Source organism: Mauremys mutica, chromosome 5 (assembly GCF_020497125.1).
Source record: "Mauremys mutica isolate MM-2020 ecotype Southern chromosome 5, ASM2049712v1, whole genome shotgun sequence".
NCBI classification, from domain to species: domain Eukaryota; kingdom Metazoa; phylum Chordata; order Testudines; family Geoemydidae; genus Mauremys; species Mauremys mutica.
In genome coordinates, this window is record NC_059076.1 from 77784468 (window position 1) to 77804732 (window position 20265).

At 43.0% G+C, this 20265-nt stretch overlaps 1 protein-coding gene across 4 annotated transcripts in view; it reads left to right on the forward strand.

Annotated features, from left to right (window-relative positions):
• The first annotated feature begins 272 nt into the window (after positions 1-272).
• Positions 273-20265, forward strand: part of WDR17 (WD repeat domain 17) — a 100754-nt gene continuing 80761 nt past the window's right edge. For 3 of the 4 annotated variants that reach the window (XM_045018374.1, XM_045018372.1, XR_006579719.1), the window contains exons 1-2: positions 273-467; positions 8804-8953. In XM_045018374.1, the coding sequence (XP_044874309.1) occupies positions 8945-8953 (9 nt within the window). In that variant the 5' untranslated portion in view covers positions 273-467; positions 8804-8944. The remainder of the gene's footprint in view (positions 468-8803; positions 8954-20265) is intronic. The other variant, XM_045018373.1, reaches the window with a different exon arrangement.

The following is a 20265-nucleotide window of genomic DNA, read 5'->3' on the forward strand; positions in this document are numbered from 1 at the left end:
CCGCAGGATGCCCCACGCCTAGCTGCGAAGCGCTCTGGGACAGGGACTCTCTGGCCCGGGCCGGGTCTGCAGCCCTTCCCACAATGCACAGCGCAAGGCTCGTTTCAATATCGCTATGACGTAAAGGGCTCACTCGCGCGGGACTGCTGGGCACGCGGAGTCACGGCTGCGCCCCCGCCCCCAACACCTCCACAAACGCCCCCTTCCCCCGCCCCTTAACGCGCGGCTCTTCTTCCACCGCCTCCCCAGCTGCTCCGTTCACTAACCCGCCTTCCTCACCGTGTCATCACGTTCGGGCTCCGCCTCCTCCTGCCCCGCGAACGGTCAAGCGGCTCTCTCCAATCAGATTGCGGCTGGACGGAGGAGGCGGGCCCCGCTGGTTGCCTGGGTGACGGGTTGGTTGGTTTCACCCCCAGCCGAGGGGACAGTGGCGGTGCGGGCAGCGCGGGGGCTCGGGCTGCGGTCAGGTAGGAGCTGCGGCCGGTTGGGTGCCCGCGGGGCGGGGCGGGGCTCGCGCTTGCCGCCGGCAGATGTGCGGGCCGGGGCTGGAGGGCTGCCCGTGCACCCCGGGGCCGGGGCCGGGGCCGGGGGCGGCGGCGGCTCGGGGTGTCAGTGCCTGTCGGGGGTTTGTGTTTCACATCAGCCGCCTCTGAGCAGCCGGAGACTGAGCGCTTCCTTCGCCTCCGCTGCCCGGCGCCGCGGGAAGGGTCTCTGACTGGCAGCCTGTCACAGTCACACACAGAATCATCATCATCATCAATAAACTTTCTTTGGGGGACTTTGTGTTCCCCGCCCCCCCCCCCGTGGGAGCTGCAGGGCGAGAGGGCGGCCGGGAGACGTGCCTGGCTTCAGAGATACTTGCTGGGTTTGCAGAGAAAAGATGGGGGTTCACTTCTTTATGGGTGAAATCCTGTCTCCCCGCTAGGCAATGGCAGAACTGGAAAAACTGCTGAATGAAAGTCACACACATTCACAAAGATAAACTTGAAAACAAGTGTGAAGCCTGGTCTACACTAGGCGTTTAAACCGGTTTTAGGAGCGTAAAACCGATTTAACGCCACACCCGTCCACACTGAGAGGCCCTTTATATCGGTATAAAGGGCTCTTTAAACCGGTTTCTGTACTCCTCCCTAACGAGAGGAGTAGCGCTAATATCGGTATTACCATATCGGATTAGGGTTAGTGTGGCCGCAGTTCAACGGTATTGGCCTCCGGGCGGTATCCCACAGTGCACCACTGACCGCTCTGGACAGCAATCTGAACTCGGATGCAGTGTCCAGGTAGACAGGAAAAGCCCCGCGAACTTTTGAATATTTCCTGTTTGCCCAGCGTGGAGCTCCGATCAGCGCGGGTGGTGATGCAGTTAAAAATCAAAATAAAGAAAGAGCTCCCGCATGGACCATGCGGATGTGATCGCTGTAAGGGCAGGCAAATCTGTTCTATCAGCGCTTCGTTACAGAAGACGAAATTCAAAATCATTTTAAAAAAATCTCCAGACAGACGCCATAGCAGGGGCTCAGCGCACTGCTGCGTGACAAGCGTAACGGAAAGCCAAAGAATCAAATGGACGCTCATGGACTGGAGGACTCCAGCTATCCCACAGTTCCTGCAGTCTCCGAAAAGTATTTGCATTCTTGGCTGAGCTCCAAATGCTTCTAGGGTCAAACACAGTGTCCGCGGTGGGTCAGGGCATAGCTCGGCAATCTACGCACCCCCCCACCCACCCCCAGAAGTGAAAGGGAAAACAATCCTCTCTTGACTCTTTTACATGTCACCCTATCTTTACTGAATGCTGCAGATAGATGCGATGCTGCAGCACTCAACGCCAATATCCTTGCTCCCCCCCCCCCGCCATGGGTGGCTGATGGTACAAAATGACTGGTACCCGTCCTCATCATCAGCCTATTGGCACATGGGGCAGTGCAAAAGGACTGGTAACCATGCCGACTAGCATCGGTAAGGTCAATCAAGGGCACCTGGTCCTAATTTTTCCTGGTAGATGGTACAGTATGGCTGATAACCATCGTCATCATAGCAACAGGGGGCTGAACTCCATCAGCCCCCACCCTTCATGTGTAAAGAAAAGATTCAATTGCCCCTGGACTAGCAGCAGGATGCTGGGCTCCTCTCCTCCACACTCCTTAATGTCCTATCTGGACTATCATAGCAGCTGGAGGCTGCCTTCCACTCATTTCTCACTAACAAGTCACTGTGTCTTCTTCCTGCATTCTTTATTACTTCATCACACAAGTGGGGGGACAATGCTACGGTAGCCCAGGAAGGCTGGGGGAAGAACGGAATCAACAGGTGGGGTTGTTGCAGGAGCACCCCCTGTGAATAGCATACAGCTCATAATTTCTGCTGGATCTGACACAGAGCAGTTGTGCTCTCTGGTTCTATGATACAGTGGTTCTCTAGTACACTTGCCCAAATTCTAGACAGGACTGATTCTATTTTTAGATACCAAAAAGGAAGGATTGACTCAGGGAATCATTCCCAATTTTGGCTTTTGCGCCCCTGGCTAAGAGCAGCCAGGGGCACTTATGACAGCAACAGATGGTGCAGTGCAAAAGGACTGGTAACCATGATCATCTTTTTACCAATTTATGGATTGGTAGATGGTACAGTACGGCTGGTAACCATCTCTGCTGTCATGCAAAAGCAAAAGCATGCTGCTGTGTAGCGCTGCTGAATCGCCTCTGACAGCGGCATCTAGTACACATACGGTGACAGTCACAAAAGGCAAAACAGGCTCCATGATTGCCATGCTATGGCATCTGCTAGGGCAATCAAGGGAAAAAAGCCGCGAAATGCTTGTCTGCCGTTGCTTTCCCAGAGGAAGGAGTGACTGACGACATTTACCCAGAACCACCCGCGACAATGATTTTTGCCCCATCAGGCACTGGGATCTCAACCCGGAAATTCCAAGGGGCGGGGGAGGCTGCGGGAACTATGGGATAGCTACGGAATAGCTACCCACAGTGCAACGCTCCAGAAGTCGATGCTAGCCTCGGACCGTGGACGCACACCACCGATTTAATGTGTTTAGTGTGGCCGCGCGCACTCGATTTTATACAATCTGTTTTACAAAACCGGTTTATGCAAATTCGGAATAGTCCCGTAGTGTAGACGTACCCTGAGCCAAAATAAACTTGACAGACATAAGGGTGGAAGAATTGCTATACTGCATGGGACCAATAGTCTGTCTAGCCCATTATCTTGTCTTTGACTGTGGCCATTGCTAGAGGTTTGGGGGAGTGAACAGAACATGGCAATTTTGAAGAGAGCCACCTGTCTTCTTCTGGTTTCTGGCAGTCAGTGCTTCAGGGTCACCCTGAGCATAGGATTACAGCCACAAACTTCTTGGCTAATAGCCATAGATGGACCTCTCTTCCATGAATTTATCTACAGGCGAGTCTCATCTTACGCTGGGGTTACGTTCCGCTGTCAGCGCATAAAGCGAAAATTGTGTATAGTCAAAATTACATTGAGTGTAATGGGCGGAATCGCTTGCACTACAGGTACAGTATTAAAATTATTATTTTTCTCTTTTTTTGTTTTTGCCAACTGCGCAAAGCTGAATTCGCGCATGTTAAAGGTGCGTAAGAGGAGACTCGCCTGTAGTTCTTTTTAAAACCCAGTTATACTTCTGGCCATCACAGCATCCCATAGCAATGAGTTCCACAGGTTATTTGTGCATTATATGAAAAATTACTTTAAGGTGTAGGTGCACAATGGATTTATATAGTGGCATCATGTTTTCTGTCTTATTTTCTACTCCTTTCCTTGTTAGCCTTTTTTGATGGCTGCTGCGCATTGAGCTGAAGTTCTCAGAGAACTATCTGTGATGACTCCAAAGTTTCTTTCTTGAGTAGTGAGAGCTAATTTATAATCCATCCTTATATATGTAGTTGGAGTATTTTTCCAAGGTGCATTACTTTGCACTTGTCAGCGTTGAATTTCATCTGCTATTTTGTTGCCCAGTCACCCAGTTTTTTGAGATCCCTTTCATAGACTCATAGAACTGGAAGGGACCTCGAGACACTCAAGGCAGGACTAAGTATTATGTAGACCATCACTGACCGGTGTTTGTCGAACCTGTTCTTAAAAATCCCCAATGATGGAGATTCCACAACCTCCCTAGGCAATTTATTCCAGTCCAACCTAAATCGTCCTTGCTGCAATTTAAGCCCATTGCTTCTTGTCCTATACTCAGAGGTTAAGAAGAACTATCCCCCCCCCCCACTCGTAACAACCTTTAAGTACTTGAAAACTGTTATCATGTCCCCTCTCAGTCTTCTCTTCTCCGGGCTACTGTCCTAATTTTTTCAATCTTCCCTCATAGGTCATGTTTTCTAGACCTTTCATCATTTTTGTTGCTCTTCTCTGGACTTTTTCCAATTTGTCCATATCTTTCCTGAAATGTGGCGCCCAGAATTGGGTACAATACTCCTGTTGAGGCCTAATCAGCACAGAGTAGAGCGGAAGAATTACTACTTATGTCTTGCTTATAATACTCCTGCTAATACATCCCAGAATGATGTTTGCTTTTTTTGCAACAGCGTTACACTGTTGACTCATATTTAGCTTGTGATCCACTATGATTCCCAGATCCCTTTCCGCAGTACTCCTTCCTAGGCAGTAATTGTGCATGTAACTCTTCTCAGTCAGCTCTGGACTTAACAATCTTGAGTAATTTTGTATCATCTGCAAAAATTTCCACTTTGCTATTCACTCTGTGACAGGTTCCCCCTAGGGTGCCACCTAGAACTGGAGTACCACTGAGCCCTCTGACCCACCAGCCTGGACTCCCTCTCACACTGTACTGCTGTGACAAGCTGCAAAGCTCACGAGCCTGCACTTTCACAGGCATTCATATAGGTAGGGACACACCCAGCTGTAGTTACATGCAGGCTCTCTAATCACCAGCTTCCCAGTACTGTCCTGCTCTGGTCAAATCTGGCTAGTATATAGGCTTAATACCCGGTCTACCTCTCCCTCCGTGTGTGGAGAACAATACACGCTTGTGGTAATCAAACAGAGATTTTCCCCAGGCATTCCAGTCAAAGATCACTGGTTTAGATTAAAACAAAAACAAGTTTATTAACTACAAAAACGATAGATTCTAAATGATTATAAGGGATAGCAAACAGATCAAAGCATATTACCTAGCAAATAAACAAAAACCACAAACTAAGCTTAATATACACTAAATAGATTGGATATGAATTAGCAGATTTTCACCCTAAGAGATGATGCAAGCAGGCTGCAGGTTCTTAAGAGGCAGGCTGCACTTGCTTTACATCTTGGAATCCCTAGGTGTTTTATACACAGGCTAGAAATCCATTTAGCCTGGATCCAGCACTTCCCCCAGGTCAATCTTTGTTCCTTAGGTGTTTCCAGAAGTCTTCTTGGGTGGGGAGTGAAGAACCGCAGATGATGTCACTCCCTGCCTTATATAGCTTTCGCATACAGCAGGAACCCTTTGTTCCAAAGCTTGGTTCCCAGACCAGTCTGTGCAAAAATACTGACATCGCAAGATGGAGTCTAGCATCATGTGGCCTGGTCACATGTCCTTGAAGAGTCATAGCAGCCATCACTCACAGGCTGCCTGTAGTGTTTTCAGGAAGGCTCACCAGGTGGGAGATAAGCTTCTCGAAAGACCTATTGTTCTTTCTAATGGCCTATTACCCTGAAGAGGCCCTTTACAACCAGCTATTAAGACTGAAAGCATCTTGTGTAGTGGGGGTTACCCAGATGAAACCACATTTGAAATACAGATACATAGTCTATATTCATAACTTCAGATACAAAAATGATACATGCATACAAATTGGGAAATCATATTTAGCAAATCATAACTTTTCCAATGACACCTCACATGACTTATCTTGTACAAAATGCATCATAATTATGCCATAACCATATTATATTACTATGACAAATATGGGTTGCAGTGTCACATACTCCTTATCCAAATAATTAATATGTTGAACAACACAGATCACAATATTGATTCCACTGTTTACATCTCTTCATGAAAACTGACCATTATTCCTATACTTTGTTTCCTATCTTTTAACCAGTGACTGATCCATGTGAGGAGCTTTCCTGTTATCCTATGACTACTTAGTATCCTTAAGAGCTTTTGGTTAGAAACCTTGTCAAAGGCTTTCTGGGAATCCCAAGTATACTGTATCAACTGCATCACCCTTATCCACATACTTGTTGATACTCCCAAACAATTCTAATACTTTGTTGAGGCAAATAACGTATCAAAAGAACTTCTGTTGGGGAAATAAATTCCCCCTGGCATCCCAGAGAGGCTGTTTTAGACAGTGATGATCCAATGATAACTTTGGAAATTATTTTAGAAAGATTTCTAAATGTAGGCTGTAAAAATCAAAAACTGTAAGTGAGCTGTCTAATCGGTTTGACACAGGTAGTAAAACTCATAGATTTTAAGGGACTACTACAATAACTTTATAGACCTCCTGCATGGCACAGGCCATAGAAATTCGTCTGGTAATTTCTGCATCATACCCAATATACTTTTGTTCAACCAGAAGTTATCTTTTGGAAATGCAGTGTTTTTTGTAGCCATGTCAGTCCTGGGACATTAGAGAGACAAGGTGAGAGAGGTAATATCTTTTATTGGACCAACTTCTGTTAGTGAGAGAGAGAAGCTTTTGAGCTTACACAGAGTCCTCCTTTAGGCCTGGGAAACTTATTCAGAGAATCACAGCTAAATATAAGGTGGAATAGATTGCTTAGTGCAAGTAGTTAACACACATTTCAAGGGACCATTCAAGGTGAAGTGGCCCATTAACACCCTTCCAGTCCTGGGGGGAAAGAAAGAGGGGGTTGTTAATGGGTTATAGATTGTTATAATATGCTATAAATCCAGTGTCTCTATTCAGTCCATGGTTTTTTAGTGTCTGGTAAAGTTAGGAGTTTAAGCTTCCAGTTCATCTTTGAAAGTGTTGTGCAGGTTTCCTTTGAATATGCGGACTGATAGATCAAATATAAAGTGATCTCTTTGTGTTTTTGTCTTTTCCCATTTTCCTGTCTGAGTTCATTCAAGTGCATACTGATTGGTTTCACCCACATACTTATTATTGGGGCATTTAGTGCACTGGATGAGGTACACCATGTGTTGCGATAGGCATATGTAGGACCCATGGATCTTGAAAGATGTGTTGATCATTGTAGTAATGGAGATATGTCTGCAGGTTTTGCATCTGTTCTTCTAGCAGGGTCTGTTGCTGCTTTGAGCTGATGTGTCGTGGTATGTAGGAGCATGCTTCTGACGATGAGCTTGGAGAGGTTGGGAGATAGTTTGAAGGCCAGAAGAGGGGGTTCAGGAAAGACTTCTTTATGGATGAGGTCCCCATCAAGTATGGGTTGAAGTTGTTTGATGGTACCCAGTATGGGTTCCAGTGTTGAGTGATAGGTGACAACTAGGTGTGGTTGGAGGGGGTGTTATTTCTGTATTGAAGCAAGTTAACTTGGGGTATTTGGGTGGACCGCTCCATGATGCAATCTACTTCTCTTGTGGAGTGTCCTTGTTTGGTGAAGGTGGTTTTGAGCGTGTATCCTGGACTTTTTCCTCGGAGCAAATCCTGTGATATCTGAGTGCCTGGCTGTAGATGCTAAATTTTGTGATGTATTTGGAGAAATTACTGGATCTATGAAGGTAGGTGTGGTGATCTGCGAGTGTCTTGTATATTGTTGTCTGTTGGGTTCCACTGTTGAAGCTGGTTGTGGTATCCAGGAAGCTGATGCTAGCATGGGAGTGTTCGAGAGAGAATTTAGTGGACAGGTGGTGGTTGAAATTGTGGTGAAAAATTGTGAGGGAATTTAAGTCACCTGTCTAGAGGATGAAAATAGCATTGATGTAGCTCAGATATATCCTTGTTCTGTGGTGTGCTTGTCTAGAAATTCTTCAAGATGGCCCATTAAGAGGTTGGCATACTGAGGAGCCATCCCAGTATCCATGGTTTGGACAAAGTGTTTGTTGTTGAATGTAAAATTATTATGGGTAAGGATGCAGTGGATGAGTTTGGAGTGGATATCTGAGAGTTGTCCATTGTCTTATAAATATTGAGGCAGGCAGCTATGCCACCATTGTGAGGGATGTTGGTGTATAGGAAAATGACATCCAAGGTGACAAGGATGGTGTTCTGAGGAAGATTGTTAATGTTGCAGAGTTTGTGGAGGAAGTCAGTTTTGTCCTGGAGGAAGCTGGCCTGTTGCATGGTTTGAGGATTGTTTCTACGAGTCCAGATGTCTTATGGAAAGACATCCAGTTTTGATATTAAGATTGAATGCAGTGATAGAGAATGGTTTGCACCACATCCCTTCATGAAATTATTCTCACTGTTAAAAATCTGCACCTCATTTCTATTTTGAATTTGTCTCATTTTGACGTCCAGCCATTGGCTCTTGTTTACGCCTTTGTCTGGTAGACTGAAAACCCTCTATTTAAAAGGAATCTTCTCCCAGACTAGGTACATGGATTGTAATCAAGTGATCTCTTAATTGATTTGATAAGCTAAATAATTTGAGTTTGTCTATCACTGTAAGGCAGACTTTTCAGTCCTCATAACTCAGATTTAAAATTGCAAAAAGTCAAGAAGTGCAAAAGCAGTCATAACTCAGCTGCTGTTTACTTATGCAGAATAACTATTCCTGTTTGTTTCAGCAGGATATATTATTCTTTATTTTAAATTGTGTACTGTAAAATGTATACTTTACAAAAATTAAATTAACTAATTTGCACATTTTTATATTTGTATTGCAGTAGTGACCAAAGGCTCCACTCAGGATCACAGTCTGCTTGTGCTACTTGCTGTACAAACACACAGGGAGCCATGGTACCTTGAAGAATATACCATTTAAACAGACAAGACATAAACCTAGTAATAGAGATGATATAAGCAAAATGTCAAAGGTACATGTCAGTTTTTGTTTGTTTGGTTTTTTTTGTTTTTTTTTAAAACAAAAAACAAACACTATTTTCCCCTCAGTACCATCTCCCTCCTCTTTTCCCTTTCCTCCTCCATCCTTCTGTTTCACTTTCTGGACCATGTTGATCCAATGGGCCACATCCTAACCCCCAAGTAGGTGTTCAGACGGAATGTGGCTAAAGTGAGCTTCACTCCGGCAAACCTTGGCTGATGTAACAACCCCACTGTTATAAGCTGGCATAAGTTAGACAGGCCCTGATATGTGCCAGTAGCTGTGCTGTGCTCCAGCATTAGGAGAGGGCAGAGGTGGTGTACACAACCACCTTTTTTCCCCATTTGGGTTCTGTACTAAAACACTCCTTGACTGGACCAAAGGATCAGGGTGCAGGGTGGAAAGGCTTTTACCTCCACTCTGCGGGGCTGGCTTTCAACGTCAGAAGTCAGCGCGGCTGCTCCTTTTTTCCAGTCCAAACTATATAGTATTACTATTGCATTAACACTTTTTTTTCATTTAGTGATATTTGTGGAGAAAAGGGAATTGATTAACTGTATGTTTCCTTGCTTTTGCACTTGGACAATATTTAATGTGGAATTCCAGAAGGTATTTCTGCTTTTTAGACAAAAGAGAATTTTAAATCGGTACATGTTACATACCCCTTTGAGAAGCAAACTGCAGCATGTATGAGAATCAGTTACTCAGGGTTCTACATTTCTATTAATGCATTAAGCAAGTTTTTCTGTTTAAAAAAGGTATATTTTAAGGACTGAGCCACAAAATAAAAACATTCTGTTTATTGCAGTGGGGAGGGGAAACAAAGGAGTTATGAAAACATGTATATAATAAACAGTTCGAGATACTTATTGTTCAAAATTAGCAAGGCTGAAATTTATCCTTCTGAATATGCAATTTTTATGCAAGAGATTAAACAGGGTTTGACTGATAGGAGTTATACTTCTATGCTAGAGGGTTTCAGGTGTGCTGACATTTCTCGACTCAATCGAGAACACAGAATTTAGCAAAACGAAATAGCCAATAAAGTCTTGTTTTTAGTTTTGAAAAAAAAAGTTAAAATGTTTAATACACAATTTGAAAGATGAGTGGTAAGTGGCTAGCTTGGCACTGCATACAAATTTGTGCAACAGAGGAGAATACATTGCTTTGCCACCTGAAATGTACCAGACTTTATAGTATTACATATTTTCTTTGAGAAACAAGGTGGGTGAGAGTCTTTTTTTATTGGACCAACTTTTGCCAGTGAGAGAGAAGCTTTTGACCTTACACAGAGCTCTTCTTCTGGTCTCTTCATGTGTGTAAGCTCGAAAGCTTGTCTCTCAACAACAGACGTTGGTCCAATAAAAGATATTACCTCACCCACTTTTTCTCTCTAATATCCTGGGACCAACATGGCTACAACAACACTGCATATTTTCTTTTAGAAATATTCATAGTTACATATGGGAAGGATAGTACCAGTGTAGAGCCTCTTTTATTATTATTATTACTAAAATGTATAGAGTAGTATCAAGTGGCACTGATCCAGGTACAACTTCCATTCCCATTGTGGAAATTTAAAGGCAACATTCTTCTATAGTATTTCTACTATTTGCATGTTATATTTCTGAAAACCATATCCTACTGTTGATTTTTTGCACAAAATGTCAATTGACTTTATTGGGAGTTCTGCACATAAATCTGTATCAAGATATGAACTAAAGTGTAATCAAAAACAGTACTTGAAAATATAAAAAGTCTGAGGATACTTCTAATTGTATTCTAGTTAAGTCCCTGCTGGAATTGCAGGATGATTGTCAAAAAATTGCAGCTGAGTTGTGGTAATGAAGTACATTATTACTTTTCTGCGATTTTCCACTGTTGGCTTCCTGGGGCTGAAGAGCAGGGGATTCTGCTGTTGTCCCTCTGGTGCCGGTGGGGGATGGGAAGGGTGGTCATATTAGTGGTGGTGGTCCCTAGTTAAATATCAAGGATAAATTGGGCCATTTTTCTTTAGTTTGCTAGTAAAGAACACTGCCAGTGCCACATTCTTACTTTACAAACCTCATCTCCCAGCAAAATCTTTCTTTGTAGTAAAGTGCAATTTATATAATGAAGTGAAATCCCTTCTAAAAATGCTTCCATAATACAGGTAGAATCTGAGGAGGAGGTGGGAGCAGAGAAACTCAGTCACAAAAGTCTGGTACCACAACACTTGCTGTATGTGCCCAGTTTTCAAGAGACCAACTCCCCCTTTTTAAAAAAAACCCAACCAAACGTTTATTAGCATGAGCTAAGGATAAGATGTGACTATATTACTTCCTCAGATGGTGTGTGACTGGAAAGAAAAGCTATGTGCCAATGTACAAGGAATACAAACAAATCCGTGGTCATCTGCTTGCCGAGTGCTGTAGAAAGCAACTAAGAAACAAAGAGAAATACTGAAAAAAAAGTCTATTCTCCCTGAATTTTTTTAATAGGAAAAAGCAAAAGCTATGTTATTTCTTGTGTGTGTCCCCATCACTATAGTATTGGAGCACTTCCCAAATATTTAAAAGTAGGAATTGCAATAATCAGTGATGAGCTGCCAAAATCTTAACAACGGGTTCCCTATAAAAAGTTCTGATTTAAGGGATGTGCGACAGCATGTATTTTTTGTACCAATAGGGTTACCATACGTCCATATTTTCCCAGGAGGTGATTAAGAACCGAAAAGCCTGACATGTCCAGGAAAATACAGATGTATTTTAACCCTATCTAAAGTTCTTTTTTAAAAAGATGGGGCTGAACTAGAAATGAGCTCCGTTTCACATGTGTGGGTGGTGATCAGGGACAGTCTCAATTTTTGGGTCTTTTTCTTATATAGGCTCCTATTACCCCTCACCCCCGTCCCGATTTTTCACACTTGCTGTCTGGTCACTCTAGGGTGTGCACATGTGTGGGTCCCAGCTACTCCCTGCCCCCCCCTCATTAAAGCAGGTGTGCAGGGTTACTGCCCTGGGAACTGCAGGGCACCAGTGGATGTGGGGCTGGCTGCAGATAGGGGCGTGGGGCAGGGCTAGCTGGAGGCAGGGAGTGACACGGGCTGGCTGTGGGCAGGTGATGCAGACGGGCGGGCTGCGGGTGGCTGTGGGCAGGGGGTGGCTGCGGGCGGCTGTGGGCAGAGGCTGGCTGCAGGCAGGGGGTGGCTGTGGCAGGGGCTGCAGGCAGAGGCTGGCTGCGGGCAGAGGGCGGCTGTGGGCAGGGGCTGGCTGCGGGTGGCTGGGGGCAGAGGGCGGCTGTGGGCAGGGGCTGGCTGCGGGTGGCTGTGGGCAGGGGGTGGGGCAGGGGGCGGCAGGGGGCGGCTGGGGGCAAGGGGCGGCTGGGGGCAGGGGCGGGCTGCGGGTGGCTGTGGGCAGGGGGTGGGGCAGGGGGTAGCGGGTGGCTGGGGGTGGCTGGGGGCAGGGGCTGGCTGGGGGCAGGGGCTGGCTGTGGGCAGGGGGTGGCTGGGGGCAGGGGGTGGCTGTGGGCAGGGGGTGGCTGGGGGTGGCTGGGGGCAGGGGGTGACGGGCTGGCTGGGGGCAGGGGCTGGCTGGGGGTGGCTGTGGGCTGGCTGTGGGCAGGGGCTGGCTGTGGGCAGGGGCTGGCAGGGGGGCGGCTGTGGGCAGGGGGTGGGGGAGGGGCTGGCTGTGGGCAGGGGCTGGCAGGGGGGTGGCTGTGGCAGGGGGTGGCTGCGGGCAGGGAAGGCGGGGGAGGGGCGCAGATACTCACACAGGGGCGGGGGGGGCTGGGAGCAGCAGGACACAGCCGGGGACTCACCAGGCAGCAGCAAGAGCCCCAGGGCCAGAGGTCCAAAGAGCAGGAGCAGCAACAGGGCCAAGAGGCAGCTCACATGGCTCTCGCAGCACAGCGCAGCGCCCCCCGGCGGCCGGGAGGAGGAATTACAGGCTTCCCAGGCAGAGCCCATCAAAGCTTCCCTCGCAGGGAAGCTAGTTAACAAGTGGTTCTAAAACCGCTTCTAAATTTAACAACGGGTTCGTGCGAACCGGTGCGAACCGGCTCCAGCTCACCCCTGGCAATAATCTCTTTCTACCTTCCCAACCTATAGGAGAAATAACTTGACTAGTTTCTGTGATTTTTTGTTTGTCCGTTTGTGGGAAAACATTATTGAATCAAGGCTCCATACAAGAAAATAATTTTGCAATTGGTTCTGGAAGTGATACCTGGGGTTATATATCGTGTTTTTTTTGAAGAAATGTATTCCATACTCTGTCTAGCACCAGTGAAAATTTGGTATTCTGCACTCAAGTCTCCCCCATTGGTTGACAGTGAATTGTTCTGGTGGAGCATAGCTGTAGTGGGAGATGATGATCATAGAGGGAGAGAGGATCTCTCAGGTTGCTGGGGCCAATCCCATGGAGAGATTTTAGTATCAGGGCAGAAAATTTGTAGTAACTCTGGAGGTCATGAATGCACGAATCACTGTGTCCAGTTTAGAGTTTCATGGGATTAGAGCACTGTCTACTAGTGAATAGCAGATGATTTTTGGCACTATGGTTGTTTGAGCATCTAGTAGCACTGAAGAGTTTAAAAGGACCCCTTAAAGATGCTGAAGACTGCATTCATATTCTGAGAAGAGATGCCTTCTGTAGTTTGGGATGTTTCATGGGAAGCAGGTTCTTCAAGGATCTTCTGTCTTCCTAACAGGATCACCCGAATCTTGCAGTAAGAAATCTGGGAGATGGTGCACTTTATTTTTGTATAAAGGAGATGTAAAGCTGGATATAATCTATATACTGTTGGTACTTCAGTCCATCTTGTCTCATCAGCTCTCCCAAAAATTTGATAAATATGTTGAATAACATGGGGGAGAAGATTGAGCCTTGTGGGACGCTATCTATGAGTGTTTTGTAGCTGAAGATAGTATTTAAAGTTATTTTTTCCTTTTTATTTATTTATTTTTACTTTCTTTAGATATTTGCAAGATATGCTGCTCTCTGGGGGCTCATTCCTGTTCCCAGTTAAATAAGTGGGAATAGTATCAGGCCACATACTCATCTGAATGTTGTTATCTTCTTAAATCAGTGTCAGATACTGGTTTCATTTCCCTTTAAGAAAGACCAAGATATAGTATTATACTGAAGATGTGCTTTTAGTGTTTCTTCTTTATCTTTATATGTCATACATATAATGTGCTTTGAACACTGTTGATAAGAACACTGGATTGGCTTGACCAGATTGCATATACCAAATAAATATGTCATACATACAGAACACAGTAGTTCTTTCTAGGGTTAACCACACAAGATAACATATTTAAATATAGCACCTAGTGTAGACAAAGATAGTTATGTGGTGCTTAAAAAAGCATTAACTAAAGCATGTTAGTTAATTTTGCACACAGGGATTTGTACCAATTTAACTAAATCGGTTTTTAAAATATACTTTGTTAAAATGGTACGATTTATGATAGGAAAAAGTCATAGACAAACCCTGTAAAGACAGCACAACATAATGTATGCAACATGATGAACTTACTGAGACAAACTTATATTTGTGGACTAGACTGGATCAGTACTCATTCTACAGAAACCAGGACATTCTAGCATCCAGTTGTATACAGAGGAGGTGGTTATTTAGACAGCCCCAAGCTAGGACCAGGATTTCAGATCTAGTATACACTAAATGAATAATTTTGCTCCATATATAATATGTAGTCTTGTATACAATGGCTTTAACTATTTTATAATTATTATACTTTCCTGATTCTTAAATATTCTGTATATCCATAATGGGGTCAGCACCCACCTCTCATGGTTGATGGTTTCTTCAGTGCGTCTTCAGTGACTCAGCCCTCCATCCAAGTCTCACACGCTGTCTGTACATGGAACAGAACAAATCCCTTCTGGGGTAGACAGTCTTTACCTTCTCCCAGCCCTGATATGTGGTGTACTCCCAGGGCTTTCTCCCTGGAGACACTGTCTACCTGCAGCCTTCCCTGGGCTCAGTCCTGGCTCAGTCCCAGCAGCCAGCCAGGAGCACCTTCTTAGCTCACGTGGTCCCTACCCACACTGAGCTATCTGTGGTCTTGCTGCTCTTTAAGTCAGCCAGGAACACAATCCTCTCCCAGCTCCAGACAGCAACTGACTGACTGTGTCTCTGCTGCTCCTTTTTATATGGGCCTCCTAGGGATTCAGTCTCCTGTGTCTCTCTGGGGTACAGGAGCCATGTTAATTCTCTGTCTCTTGAGTACTGGCTCAGGATAACCCCTGCTGGTTTAGCTTGATAGCTTTGTTTATGGCTAATATATAAATTGAGGTAAATCCACATTCCTTTGTGTAAAACTGACCTGTTTATCACTTTACCAGGCAAGGCTGTTTTTTCTCTTAAACATGTTCTGGTAACATTATACAAAGGGAATTATTAACTTCATATATAAGGTTAACGTGCATTTTATGATGATATTAATAACCAGCATATTATTAGCTTTCATGTGATACCTCACAAGGCATATTTTGTACAAATATTGCAGCAGTGTGTATGTTGTAAATACAGGGGTGGATAGGGTCACAGCTGTGATTGGGCATATTTTAAAATACTGTTTAACTGAGCTGAAATAGAATCAGACAAGATGAGGCTCATTCTGAACTCTCGCCAATTTTTCACTGGTATAAATACATTGAATTTATTGGTGGTATTTCTAACTCTCGGAAGTGGAAAGCTGGATTGAGTCCTGTGTCATTAAATTACAGGCACTACACATCATGTTGGAATTATTTTAAGAAATTAAATAGCTAATTTTATCTAGAGAAATTAATTATTTTGCTCCATTTTTCTAAAACAGAGACAGTAGCAGTAGATATCTTTGACAAAGTATAAAGTTTATAATAATCAATGAATAACAGATTTAGCAACATAATTAATCAATCAATAATAAATGATCTAATACTCTCTCTTTTATCTTTCTTCCAAAAATATCAGCCCAACTTTTCCAAAAGCATGACGTTAATAGATGGATTTTCCAGTGTGTCCAAAGTCAACATGGCTATTTTGGATCAAGGAGTGAGGGTGAATTCCAGAGAGCAGGGGCCCTACCAGAAAACATTCTATTGACAGGTCCTGCTTTCATATACAAAGCAGCTCCAACTTGAAATGCCTTTGTGTATCCAGGTGTTACTGTGTCATGTAGAGAGAGAGGCCATCTCTCAAGTATGTAGGTCCCATGCAATTTATGTCTTTATAGCTCAAAATCAACTGTAAATTAAACTGCATACAGAAAACAATAGGCAACTGATGAAGATCATGGAGCACTTGTATAATGTGCTTGTGGTGAAAATTTATAGTATATAGGAATTGAGTAGACCACAGTATTCTTTATCAGCTTCAGTTTCCACACTGATTTAAAGGTGTGGGTCTATGTACAGTGCAGTGCAGCAATCTAATCTTAGATTGAGAACGGCGTAGTTGATGGTATTAAAGTGCCCAAACAAAAGAAATGGTTGGAACTTCCAGGCCAGATGTAGATTGGAGAAGTTGTCCTTGCCCCTGCTGCTATATAATCATGTAATAAATAAATTCAACAGTGAAATTGAGATTGTGTGAACTTTACTAACAAATTATGGGCATATATTTTCATTCTAAACAGTAGATATAATTCTTACCATGGTTTCCAATTGCTTTCCCCAGCCTACCAACTCTCTCTTATTCATGCAATAGTCATTCTCGGACTTTGGGGCCAGGTACTCAACTGCTTCATCTGGGCCAGAGAAGATTGAGAGATAGGCACAGACCCTACCTTGTGTTCAGGTTGACTGAGAATTGGTATACCTTCTCCCCCTTTCAGGCATTATAGGGATCAAATTATTATGGATTTAAGGGCTCCAGTGGTCCCACAATAATAGCTGTGAGGCAAGCTTGGTCAAACTTGTCTATAAAGTTCTGCTTTTGTCCATTCTTTCATGTAGAGAAGATCCTGTGGAGCAATCCTAGCTTTAAAATTGGTGGCAAACCTTGATGTGGAGGGATTGGATGGAGAGAGGAATTAACTGTGTTGCAGCTGATTGAGAATGATAAATTTAAACCATTTGTAGATCTTCCTCAACAATTGACTTGCCCTTCTCTGGAGCAGGGAAATATCTCCAATTAAACATTTACTTACAAATGCATATGGAGCTCCAGAACTTCCAGAATGTTTATTATGGAAGAAACTTTCTGGATTTACTTGGCCGGCCATATCCTTTGACAATTTCTGATCTAAAAAACACTGCCAAAGATTGAAAATTTGAGTGTTGCTTGGAATAGAGATTTGGATACACAACTATCTCCAACCCAGTGGAATACAATTGTCTAATATTACAAAAGCAAATATAGACCTGAGACTACAGCTTATTCACCAAAAGTCATTTTTTCAAATATACTGGTCCCCATATAAGGTAATGGGCCTCATAAATGCTGACCGCCGTTGAAATGTAACTCCCTTGATGCTACACTAGCTCATATGTTTCAAGAGTGTCCCGTATCAAGAATTTCTCGTATGAGATGGGTCAAATGACCAGGGTCATCCCTAGAGGGGTGCAGGGCCCAGAGCAGAAGTGATGGACTCGTTTCTTCTGGGACCAACCGTGTTGGCCAATCACACCGGCATGCAGGGGCTCCCAAAGCACGGGGCCCAGAGTGGTCACCCCGATTCGCCCTACCCAAGGGACGGCTCTGCAAATGAGCAATTTGATATTGGATGCGAAGTTGGAGCTCTCCCTCCTTACTTTCATTCTTGGACATATTCCTGATATCTGGAGGTTCCCTAGTAACAAGGTGACGTGGTTCTAAACTGCAGATTTGTTTGCTAAAAAATTAATACCATAAAAATGCAGAAGTCAGTCCCCATCAAATATTCATACCTGGTTCAGTGATACCTCGTATCCCTGAACCCCATCAAACATTGATACCTGCCTGAACTTGCAGCTAAATAGAACGACTGACGTTCTGCAGAAGGAATGCCCAAAAAATTCAAAGCAATTTGGGCTAAATTTTTAGAGGTCGTGATTAATGCAGACCCTGAAGATAGATATGTCAATTCCCTTCTCTTCTCTTTATCCTAACTCTCTGTACTTAATTTGTATATTATGATGAATTTTCTATTTTGATATATTTGTTATAATTGAAAAAAAATAAAACAATTATATATATGAATAGGGACATAATCAAATTATTATTAAACTTGTAAAATGAAATTCATCTTGATCCAATCAATAACACCACATCTAGGTTCTTTAAAAATCTAGGCTTGAACTAAGTATAGGGCTCATTTTGGCGCAGTGTCATCATCTGTTTCACTAACTGTGGGGGTGATCCCACAAATTGACATAAAATGGGACTACTCACTGTATTAGCACCACTTTGTACAAGCACTGTGCCCCTAGCAAATGTTTGTGATTGGGCCTATAGACAGAACCACATTCCCCCGGAATCCAATGGAGGTGGATCTCTGGATGTGAGGAGGACAGTGCTGTGAAGGTGATGCTTCCCTTCAGTGTCAGTGTCCTCGTTGAGACTTCAAGCCATGAAAGAGTCCCACCTCTTGTGAACACAGAGTAGTCAATCAGGGCCTATGTTAATGCAAAGTTTACAGCTGTACAAAAGATAAGAAATTCAAACTTATTGTTCCAAACCAGCTATAATTCAACACCCTTGCATATGTGTGGTTTTGTATTACTGAATAAGGTGGCAACATTGTCTTAAATGGTATCTGATATGTTAGGCACAAATGCTCTGTGACCTAATTGTGGTTGTTGTGGAGCTATAACTTGGGATTTCTTAAACTTTGTACATATAAATCTCTACTAAAATGATGGGGTTAACCATAGTTATTTGCATTTTATTTCTTCTATCCACAAATAATACTTTGAATTTACATAGTTCTTTCATCAAAAATGAAAAGAAAGAAACAGTGAACATTTGTATAAATACACTACTAGGTTAGTATATAATTTGTATACAGTCATATGTTCACAGTGTACAGTTTCAGATGTTTTGCATAGGATACCCAGCCACTCAGCTTAGCTTGAGAAGTCTCCAAGATGAGACATTTTATTTCTTGAATGACATAGAGCCTGATCCTACTACCACTGAAGACAATGGAGTTTTGAAATTGATTTCAGTGGAACAAGTTCAAAGCTAGATCATCCCTTATATATACTTTAATTGAGTTATTTTACATAGCTCAGTTGTGTAAAAAGGTAAAAGTCAAAGTAGCTGGCACATAAGTAAACATGGAATATGCCCCTGAGTTTAACTTTCTAAAATGGTCTTTAAAATGTCTTTTTTTCCATGTTACACTGTCAGTTTTATAAAGTCATATTGCAGTGTCCTTGACCTTAGAGTAATAATTTTTCCTTCCTGACATGTGGTTGTGAGGATTAATAATAAAAATACCGTTTCTAATTGATTGATAAAAGAGGCAATCAGAATATCAGTAATGTATCAGAATATAAATAGTAATACCGGTAGTAACATGAAGTGTTTCTTTAGCTTCTAAACTGTAATTGGTTCATCAGAATTGTTTCCTGTATGAATTAAGGTCATGAACATGTAAGGTGCAGTGTGTTTTGCCCCATTGATTTCAAAGAGAATTGAGGGTGCTTAGAATCTAATAGGATCTGAGGCATAAACAGAGGCATGTGGAATATCTGTTTGATCAGAGGGTTTATCACTATGGTGACACTAAGTCCAGAATTAAGCAATTACTTCAGTATTTAAGTGACTATGATCTGTATGTTTTGTATTCCTTTTAGAATATCAGGCATACATTCAAAAGATTGTGTATTTTAAGACTGAATATGATTTTTGCTCAGAGGTGTGTATGATAATAGTTTATTAACATTAAATTAACCAACTGAAATGAATTAAGTTTTTCCAGTTTGGTATATTACAAGAACTATTATACCAACATAGTTCTATACCTTGTTCTTGAGAGAGAGGGGAAAAAAAGAACATTAAAAGAAATGTAAGGATAGTATACAATTCTTTTCTGAATTAAATATATTATAAACTATGTATCTAAAATACTAAACCAAGTTAACCTTGTTAAGGCTAATTTAAAGAGTTCAGATTTTTTTGGACTTGCATTAACCCATCCTCATATTTTTATTAAATAATTAGGTTATATTCACCTTAAATCAGAACATTGCATGTCATTTGATTACAAAAAGTTTTTGTAAACAGTAGTTTTGACAGCAGGTCAATGACTGAATGAATATGTTAAACAGGAATGAATATGTTAATCAGTATTTCTAATGGACCCTTGATGTATTGTCTGAGAAGGGGAGC